The sequence below is a fragment of the Triticum aestivum genome, chromosome 2D (genome assembly GCF_018294505.1).
Source record: "Triticum aestivum cultivar Chinese Spring chromosome 2D, IWGSC CS RefSeq v2.1, whole genome shotgun sequence".
Lineage (NCBI taxonomy): Eukaryota > Viridiplantae > Streptophyta > Magnoliopsida > Poales > Poaceae > Triticum > Triticum aestivum.
Genome location: NC_057799.1, coordinates 603,337,308 through 603,347,485, shown reverse-complemented (window position 1 = coordinate 603,347,485; position 10,178 = coordinate 603,337,308). Strand labels below are relative to the sequence as shown.

The window sequence follows — 10,178 nt, the reverse complement described above, 5'->3', positions numbered from 1 at the left end:
TTGCGCCGGACCATGGCGATGCCGAAGAGCGTGGGAAAGGAGGTTGACGGGCTCGGGTGGCAGCGCAGAGAGGGGGGAGATGGATGGGCTAGGGTTGGGGGACGCCGGCCGGCTTAAATAGCCGGATTTAGGCTCAGACAGCGAGCCGAAGCGACGCCACGCGACGTTCACACCGCGGCAGTGGAGGAGGCATCCGTCGGATCGACGGGTTTCCGGGCGCCCCATATCCGTCCCATATTAGAATGGATATAACGTGTGCCGGTCAGCCCAGACGTTTGAGGCGCCCGTCTGGATTAGATTTTCATGACCGGTCACTGACCGGGCGGACCGCCCGAACGTTTGAGGCCGGTTTGGGGCGCCCGGCTGTAGATGCTCTGACCATTGCAATTCTCCGGACTCCTTCCATCAAAGTGTCGTAAAATGGATTAGGTGACTAGGGCCCAGTTCTTTTGCCAGAATCTGGGAATTTTCCCAGAATCTGGGGATTCTCCCAGAATTCGACCCCTACTCAGTTTCTTCCAGAATCTTTGAACTCAGTTTGTTTTACAATCCTGTCTAATTAGATCCTAACTAGATAGTATTGTAAAACAAATGAGGCTCAAAGATTCTGGGAGAAGCTGGGTAGGGGTCGGATTCTGAGAGAATTCCCAGATTCTGGCAAAAGAACTAGGCCTAGATTATTTGCCACCTCACATCCACGGTTTCAGCCTCCCAAACCGCATCTAGTAATATCCTCCTGTCCCCCTCGAGTCATCAACCTCCAACCCGTCAGCAGCTGACGTGTTGCTTTCAGGCTTTCAGCTCCCATCCAAACAGAGACACTTGCTGCTACGGAGGCTCAAACGAACGCAGAAATCAAGAGGAAAACAGAAAAAGAAAAGAAAATCTGCAGCAATGCCAGCCCCAACCTACCTATCTCCTCCCTCCCTCCCCCTCCGCCACACCACCACCGCCACCGCCAGCGCGCACCTCCTCTCCGGTGGCCGCCGCAACCGTGGCAGCCGCCCACGGCGCATGTCAGGTACCGCAGTCGCATCTCCCTCCGGATAGACTCCCACCCGATACCCACTCGGCCCACAACATATGCCCACCAACAAGTCTTCGTCTCATAATACTATTAACATAATGGCGTGCGATGACACCCTACCAGGTCTCGTGCTACTTAAAGCCAAGGTCGGCGATGTCGACGGAGGGCCCGAGCTCCTCCTGGCTTCGCGGCGACACGCGTAAGAAGCCGACCGCCTTTCTGCTCCGCGCGCTGCTCTTTATCTGCGTGGCATTCCGCGTAGCCGCGGCGCTCATCCGCGTTTCATACCACGTCGCCGCCGGCAGCGTCCTCGGCGTGGCCAGGGTCCTCTTCGCGGCGGCGAACGAGCGGTGCCTGCGGGGCATGGACCGGGCGGCGCTCGGGCGCGGGGGCTTCTTCGCGGGGGCCATGGCCAACTCGTGGAGGGTGCTCATGCAGGGGCTCGCGTCGCTCATGTTCCTCTGCGCGCGCGCCGACGAGTATGTCCGGCAGCCGCCGAGCCCGCTTGTGCTCACGCCCCACGACAAGCCGGCCGCTCATCCTCAGCAGGTACGGCGGATTTTTTTTTACTCTCAACAACTCTCAAGAGTGTGCGAGGATTTGGCATTGGGTTGTTTTTCTTAGCTGCTTGTTCTTCATTTTGCCGCACTGAGATGCTGGCAGCTGATTTATGAGAATTTTTCAAACCGTAATTCTTCGCAAGAATTTGGTGGCAGAAGCGTTCTGGCTTGGTCTACTCTGTTTTGTTCCACAATCCTCTGTTCTTTTGTTTTTATATAATAGACAGGTAATTCTTTTTTTTTTGCGAAAAATATAGACAGAGAATCCCCAACAATGGATAACAATGTCATTGCTTGTAGCAACTCAATATGAGTCTCGCAAACAATTTTAGCTACCCCTTAGTTCTTGATGCATGTACAAGATGCTACCATGCTCATGTGCAGATTGTGGATCACCTATTTTGGATCATCAACTGTCTGCGGACATGGACGTGTCCACTGACAGTGGGCGGGCGGAGGTCATCCAACCATAGTCTACAATTTAGCTCAAATTGTGGGGCGAAAGTAGATGGTGAAGAAATATAATTTAGGACGTGTGGGCCTAAAAGTAGGTGCAAAGAAAATTTGAACATTGAATAAAATTTGTCTATGACCCAAGTTCTAACAAAAAAAAATTATACCAGCGTGTAAACGCTGCCCTCTCGTGCATACCGGGATGGAAGGAAAAGAATTATATGAGACCAGGTCTCATGGGCTAGCATGTAAGGCCCACCCTGATGGGTGACACGTGACATTTACAAATCACAAAGCATCTATCCCACCCCTCACTTGAAATCAAAGAGGGTGAGATTAGATGCTTTATAATTTTTTTTCCGTCCACGTTGTTTTAGTCGGCATGGGCTGAGCTTGCCGACTGCTGCGCAAGTGGTCCTTGGGTGCCGAAGCTGCTAACCAGCGCCAAGCCTTTTAATAAATCGGCCAAATCTCTTTCAGCTGCTAGAGTGCTAGGACGTCTAAATCGGCCAAACCACACCCCACTACCACCCCCAATAGCATTATTAGGTTGCTCACAGTGAAAAGCATTATATATTACTGTAGTATAATATCTTAGACGTCTTATCCATTGTCATTCATGACACATATCAACATTATAGCGTCGCTGATAGCAATGATGTAGCATGAGGAGCAATGAGTGTACAATGTCTCGCTAATAGCACGCTATAGTAATAGCACGCTATAGTGCGATACAGCAGGCTCGGTGGCGGACCTACAATCGCGGGCTTGAGGGTGTGCCACAGTTCAAAGTTTATACTAAACATCATCATCATAATCTCAACAAATACTCTTAAATTAGAAGAAAACTTGATGGATATTTAGTATTATCTATATAATAAAATTTATTTTACAATTTTGGAGGGGGTGCCATGGCACCCAAGGCACCCCCACTAGATCCGCCCCTGAGCAGACTAATAGCACGCTATAGTGCGATACGGCAGGCTAATAGCGTACTTTAATTCCGATGTTATTTTGCTATAGCGCACTAATTTTTTTAGTGATATTAGCACTTATTATGATACTCATCTCTCTCTCTCTACATTTGACTGTATGTTGCCTCATCAAAAAGTTGCCCGCAGTGGTTGTTTGACAATTGATGGTAGCACCTGGGATTTAGTAGTATACTAGATATTCTCCCGGTGCCTATAAAAAAAAGAGACCAACTCGGGCTAGACTAGCCTGTTGGCATTTTTTTATAGAAGAAAACTCCGTGAGCACCAAACGCTCAAGCCGAGACTTGAACCCTGATGGGCTGGCTGCGAACTCCCGCACTTTTCCAACCGAGCTATGCTCAGTTCTCTCCCGGTGCCTATAAGAAGGGGAGTGAATCGAGGATTGTAGTTGAGACAAAATTGAGATGGAAAGGCAACGCGGATTTTAGGAGACATCAAAACATATTTTATCACAGGAATTTACAAAACATGTAGTGTTACTTATGTTTGCAGTTTTTTGAGATTTTTCAACACTTTAAATTATGATTTTTGATTATTATGATTTTTGAAACCGGGCTCCTGGTCCTGCAGCCTGAGTTTCAAAAGCAAAATACCGCTGACACCTCAATATTTTCCTAGACTTGCCCTTGCGTCATAGCTTTTTTATTTTGAGTGTGGCTAGGCCTCAATCGACTGAATCTTAACCAAGTCTAAGTCAAGTGACATAACATAAGATCCTAAAAATAAAACTAAAAAAATAATTAGCATGGATCTCCATGTAAGATCCCACGAATATAGCATTGACTAGGAGGGTGTTTGTTTTTAGGGACTTATTGGTTTAGGGACTTAAAAAAGTCCCTATAAGTCCCATCTAAACCAAACAGGAGGGACTTATAGGGACTTCAAGTGGACATTTAGGACTTATGAAATAAGACTCTCAAGGAGAGTCTTATAGGGACTATAGTTGTAATATGGTCTTATAGGGACTTATAAGTCCCAGGAACCAAACAGGTAGGGACTTTTTAGGGACTTGGGACTTATAAGTTGGGACTAAAAAAAATCCTAGGACTTATGGAGGAGAATTTTTGGTCTATGGGGACATATGCACCCTATATGGGAAAAAAATTAGTAATTCAACAAAAAGTCCAAAATTCCTGAAAATATTTTTGAAATAAACTTGACCTTCTATTGTACTCGTGAGAAACAAAATCCACAAAAAAAATATCCTTTTGACTTCTTTTCAAAAAAGACAAATTTTTGGCTAAAATAGTGTGAATAGTGACCTATAATAGCAAATAAATTTTGTCTTTTTTGCTGTTAGGTCAACTTTTGTTTTTTTTTCGTCAAGAATTATATATCAGTGCAAAAGTAAGTCAAGTGTTTTGTCAAAATAGTTCTTACCTATTTTGACTTTTTATTAAAATAAAAAAAATCCCCATATAGGGTGCATATACAACCAGGAACCAAAGTGTATTTCCCTAGGACTTATGAACCAAACAGGGTCTAAGACTTGGTTAAGTCTCAGTCGACTGGGATTTAGCAGTCCCGTTTTCTTTTATCATATTGTTCATACAATTCTTTTATGTAACTGTGTTTATTTTTGCTGGTAATTTTCACCAATTTACATTTTTCACATGGTACCCGTCAGGTGCACATTTCAACTGTGGGAAGGAACAAGATGAGGATTTCATGGGTCACTGACGACCGGAACACGCCGTCGGTGGTGGAGTACGGCGAATCTCGGGGCAACTACACCGCGTCAGCGACGGGCGACCAGGCGACGTACAAATACTTCTTCTACGAGTCCGGCGCGATCCACCACGTGACGATCGGCCCGCTGGCGCCCGGCACAACCTACCACTACCGGTGCGGCAAGGCCGGCGACGAGCTCACCCTCCGGACCCCTCCGGCGTCCCTCCCGCTCGAGCTCGTCGTCATCGGCGACCTCGGGCAGACCCGGTGGACGGCGTCGACGCTGGCGCACATCGGCGGCGCGGACTACGACATGCTGCTGCTCCCGGGCGACCTGTCGTACGCGGACACGCAGCAGCCGCTGTGGGACTCGTTCGGGCGGCTGGTGCAGCCGCTGGCGAGCGCGCGGCCGTGGATGGTGACGGAGGGCAACCACGAGGCGGAGGCGCTCCCCGTCGTCGGCTTCGCGCCCTTCGTCGCCTACAACGCGCGGTGGCGGATGCCGCACGAGGAGAGTGGCTCCGCCTCCAACCTCTACTACTCGTTCGACGCGGCCGGCGGCGCGGCGCACGTCGTGATGCTGGGCTCCTACGCCGAGTTCGAGGAGGGGTCGGCGCAGCGCGCGTGGCTGGAGCGGGACCTCGCCGGCGTGGACCGGCGGAGGACGCCGTGGCTGCTGGTGCTGCTGCACGCGCCGTGGTACAACACCAACCAGGCCCACCAGGGGGAGGGCGAGGCGATGCGCGCCGCCATGGAGGCGCTCCTCTACGAGGCCCGCGTCGACGTCGTCTTCTCCGGCCACGTCCACGCCTACGAGCGATTCGTAAGCAATCCTTACCGTTGATCATCTCATCTCGTGGTGTTCCTATATTCTTGCTCCATCAATGAACTAATTTTCTGGCTGATGGATGAAACAGACGAGGATCTACGACAACGAGGCCGACGGCCGGGGCCCGATGTACATAACCATCGGCGACGGCGGCAACAGAGAAGGGCTTGCTCTCAAGTACGCGATCATCGGTCGATCTCACTGATGCTGCTGCGGATTTCCTTGGTCTTTTGTTAGATTTTGAAGCTTGATTCTTGTTTTTGTGTTGAAGGTTCCTGGAGGATCACAAGTCGGCGCACCTGTCGGTGTTCCAGGAGGCGAGCTTTGGGCACGGCCGGCTGAGGATCGTGGACGAGACGAGCGCCGTCTGGACGTGGCACCGCAACGACGACGAATACGCCACCGTCCGCGACGAGGTCTGGTTGGAGAGCTTGGCTAGTCCAAAGCTATCCATGGCAGCCGCCGGTCGTCAGGACGAGGAGTTGTAGGATGTTGTAGATCAGTGAACACCCTACTGTTGGGGCGGTTAGGAAATCAAACCCTTTAATTGGGTCATAAGACAACACTTTCACCAGTACGGAATGATGCTCACAGTTCGTTCGAAAATACGCGCGTGATAAGTCAAGATAACACACACGATTGAAATTCAAGAACCGTGTGTGTTCAAACGATTATGTTCAACAAATTGTGTGCGATGATGTAGAATATCGCACACGGCGCGTAATAGTGGACCGCGTACCAAGATCCGCAAGCAGTTTACCAAAGATAACTCATGTGTGATAACTCGTGATGGCCCAAATGGCCTGCCAACCAAACATGTTCACAAAGCCTCGTCTGAATCCTATAACCGATTTTCACCAGGCAACAGCATAACCAAGGCTGCCAAAAATATTGGAACTACACCTTCTGATTGACTGATTTGTCAAAATCAAGTGAATGCAGTGAGTATGGCCTAAACTCCAAGTTGAGTTCATCATGTGCACAAAAATTGCCGTATGTCACAAAACACGCAGTGATCTTCATCACCGTGGCCATCCTTGAACTCTCTCTACTGTGGGGGCCTCCTTGGAGGAGATGATGTCTTGCAAGTCCTGCGGCGATAACACCTTTGTAGAAGGCACGAAGTCATCGTGGTCAGAGAGTGCCATTTCTAACTCCGTGTGTTGGACCGTAAAGTGTTCTCCGAGGGCCGCGGTTATCCCTTCAGTGAAAACTGATCGTGATGGCATGTACTCGTTCATGCGGCATAGGAAATCTGAGTGGTCCCTCGCCTGAAAAATAAGAAAGGCTTTTAGTTTGGAGATCACCATGACTGAACTTCAAAGACTTGCAATGGTTGAAAGGCCTAGACTATCAACGTAATGAAATGACACTGTTCCTGACTTCCCAAAATAAAAACCTATTTTCATAACAACAAAAATTTCTCAGAATCAGCCCACTATCACAAAATAACAACAATTGTCGAGACCGATATGGTTCCTATCTTGGGTCTTCAGTGCTAGTGATTCATGGCATCGGTGATCCTGCTACTCTAGAAGCTTTAGCCTGCCGAGAGGCTTTATGGTTGGCGCAAGACTTGGGCATGCAGCATCTTCAGATCGCATCCGATTGCAAACAGGTCGTCAATCATATTCACCAAGGAGTTGAAGGAAACTACGGGAGTGTTATCAAAGAGATCTTGCAAACTGTTAGAATGTTTAATTATTGTAATTTTTCGTTTGAACCTCGAGCTTCTAATTTTTAAGCTCATAGGCTAGCTAGGTCGGGTGTCTCTCTCCCCCAGGGGCGGCATCTTTGGTTGGGCACGTCAAGTGACCCGATAGCTTTTCCTGTAAACATCTTTACCAATTAATAAAAGCCTAGCTACCTTTGCTAAAAAAAACCTATGAAAGACTGGGATGTACTCAACGGTCATTGTGCCACTTAGGGATCATACTAATAGGACAGTGTTTCTAGTTTCTAAAGAAATAAGCCATTCCTGGGAAAAATGCTGCTTCTTGGCACTAAACTTTGCAGAGTGTTTTGTGCAGTGCCAGACCATTGCAGCCAATAACTGATCGTAACACATGTGCTACTCAACTCAGCGCTTTCAACTACATGATATTCTGAAGGATGTGCACACAAATGCTTACACTGAAATTCCTCAAATTATTCGCCCTTCAGGTGTCAATATCAATAAACAGTTAACTGCAATCTCGCTCATAAACTTTCCTATTCAGTCTTTCAGTGGAACTCTATTCAGTCTTTCGGTGGAACTATCGCTCATATTTCCAAAATTGGAAGAGACCGAGCAGTTAACTCTGCTCCTGGGTAAACTGTGCCAAGGACTGCACAAAGTTTTATGAAATCTGTCTATTCTAAGATGAGTGCATCCATTGTAAGCAGAGATTTTTTTTCATTCGGTGAAATTCAGTTGACAGTTCAGTGGTTTATATATCTTGTCATCCTGAGTTTTTAGAAAATAGTGAACCCAAGATAGCGACTGGACTGCTACTAAAAGATCAACTTGTTTCCCATGTTTGGGGAAACATACCAACACTGACCAGCCTTAAATAGTTAAATTTGGTAACATAACAAATAATAGAAGCTGATATGGGCATAATTCGCCACGTTAAGGTCTCTAAATCCATATTTTGTTTGGAAAGGTAAAAATGTAATACTTTGGATGGTTCAAAGCAAAGCAAAAATATCAGAGATAATTGTACCTGGCGATATTCAGGAGCACGTTGTGGGTTTTTTAGATAACTCATATTTTTCACATCATAATCCCATAAGAATGATGTGTGGTGTACCCAACGATCTTTCGTTATGGACTGAGCATTTCCACCAAACTTTCGATGATCGAATGCATAGTCTGCGAAAAATAATGCACACATGAGAATAGCCTTGAGAAAGATATACAACACATGTACACTGCGAATTGACATCCCTGAATATTCAATATATATATGCCAGATCCAGGATCAATTTTCTATGAACATAATTTTAAATCTGGAAAGAGATATGTCAAATAGAGGATAGTAGCTTCTGTGTACATCAAATCATTCCAGGAACCCTTGCAACTTGCAAGGCAATAAACAGAGCAAAACATATTTATACATACATTTCAAAACAAGAATTAAAGATTACAATGGGGATCAGAATTGTAGTCATGTGATATGTGATTCCATGGCTTTCTTTCAGTCAATGGTATGTAAAGTTGCAGACTACAGGGATCAGTTTAGTACTCCCTCCATTCATAAATATAAGATGTTTTAACTTTTTTGTGAATCGGATGTATAGACACGTTTTAGTGTGTTTGTTCACTCATTTCAGTCCGTATGTGGTCCATATTGAAATACCCAAAGCATCTTATATTTGTGAACGGAGGGAGTAGATTCTAGATTCGCGATGCAACTGGTCAAAATTCAAAAGATGCCCGCTGGGAAACCCTGAGATATTTCGAGACCTTAATACTGTCAATAAAATAAAATACAGAGGAAAAAAGGATGAAAGATTGAGTAAGTTCAGTACAGGAATTTGAGAATAGCGAGTGCACACTGCTATATAAATGGACGACGTAAATGAATAATCAAAGGCCTGACTAAGAATCCATCAATTACAATAAAACAACTCCATGGTAAAATTAAACTGGCAAGTGGTAAAATAGTCTGCTAATTCGACATACCATTTTCACGGAGATGAAATTCACCGAATCCACGGAACACTTTGCCATACAGCTGGCCTGTCCATGACATGATGTCACGGGGAAACGGCTGCAACCCAGCGACAGCAGTCTTGTTGCAAATGAAGGTGACAAACACCGTCCCCTGATCAACAATGACAGTGCCACCTCCACTGAACCGCCTTACCACTGGCACATGATCCCGAAGCACAGGCCGTATCTCGACGAGCTCAGAGACCTTCCTGTTGGAGCGAAAACCATATAAACAACCACACTATGCACGCACGAACAAAAGGCAACTTACCGAAGACACCAAGAGGACATTACCCAGAGACACCCATGACAATGGTGGGCGGAGCCGTGCCATCGTTGACAATGCACCAGTTATCGCTGGTGCGGCGCAGCAGCCTTTCTTCCAGGTGGAGCTGCTGCAGGATCGGCGCACCGCCCATGGTGACCAGCCTCATGAGCGGCCGCGCCACGTTCCTCTCGATGACAGACCCGAACGTCATTCTCGACGCGTTCGTCTCGCGGAGGCCGAGGGGGAAAGGCGTTTCAGAGGTGCATTCCCTCGAACACCTGGTGTGCGCCCGTCCCCTCCTTCGGATCGCTAGCTCGATGGAACTGCAGGACCCCAGGTGTCACTGTACCAGCCACGTCCTGGACTGGAACCTGCCAACCAGTAGTCCGTCCCGGCGTTGGCAGGCGGCGGCTGCGGCTCTGCGCGGGGAGGACTGAACGAGCAGCGGAGGGGGCTGGGGTATGGGGAAGGCACGGGATGGAAGGCGAAGAGGGAAGGGATAAGTGACGACGCGGACCGGTGGCCGACGGCGCGAGATCGGGGCTAGGGGCAGGGAGAAGGCGAGCGGCGGAGGCAGGGGCCGCCGATGAGAAGGCGGGGGACGACGGTGACTCTCTTTTTTCTAGGCAAACGACGGTGAGATGAGCGTCGTCGAGATTTTCCCCCACTTTTTTTTTA

General features: G+C 47.8%; 2 protein-coding genes across 2 annotated transcripts; one reads left to right on the top strand and one right to left on the bottom strand.

The window, feature by feature from the left end:
* Nucleotides 1-765: 765 nt before the first annotated feature.
* On the top strand, nt 766-5,973 carry LOC123054884 (purple acid phosphatase 22; the record flags this gene model as incomplete). Its single annotated transcript, XM_044478759.1, is given in 6 exon segments — nt 766-1,021; nt 1,151-1,226; nt 1,333-1,576; nt 4,663-5,529; nt 5,624-5,712; nt 5,807-5,973. Coding segments are annotated over 6 exon segments (1,570 nt in total), but the record flags the coding sequence as incomplete, so codon positions are not given.
* Nucleotides 5,974-6,290: 317 nt separating this feature from the next.
* On the bottom strand, nt 6,291-10,171 carry LOC123054885 (lipoate-protein ligase A). The gene is made up of 4 exons (XM_044478760.1): nt 9,527-10,171; nt 9,203-9,441; nt 8,241-8,389; nt 6,291-6,806 (listed from the first exon to the last, which is right to left on the bottom strand). Exons 1-4 carry the CDS (start codon nt 9,709-9,711, stop codon nt 6,558-6,560), a joined length of 822 nt encoding a protein of 273 aa, XP_044334695.1. The 5' UTR covers nt 9,712-10,171; the 3' UTR covers nt 6,291-6,557.
* Nucleotides 10,172-10,178: the final 7 nt, after the last annotated feature.

Bases quoted from the DNA above. Each gene is read 5' to 3' on its own strand.
- LOC123054885 (XM_044478760.1), bottom strand. From the start codon at position 9,711: ATGACGTTCGGGTCTGTCATCGAGAGGAACGTGGCGCGGCCGCTCATG. The intron at 9,442-9,526 runs GTAATGTCCTCT...TCGCTCCAACAG, and splicing joins ATTGTCATGGGTGTCTCTGG to GAAGGTCTCTGAGCTCGTCG. The intron at 8,390-9,202 runs GTATGTCGAATT...TATTTTTCGCAG, and splicing joins ATTTCATCTCCGTGAAAATG to ACTATGCATTCGATCATCGA.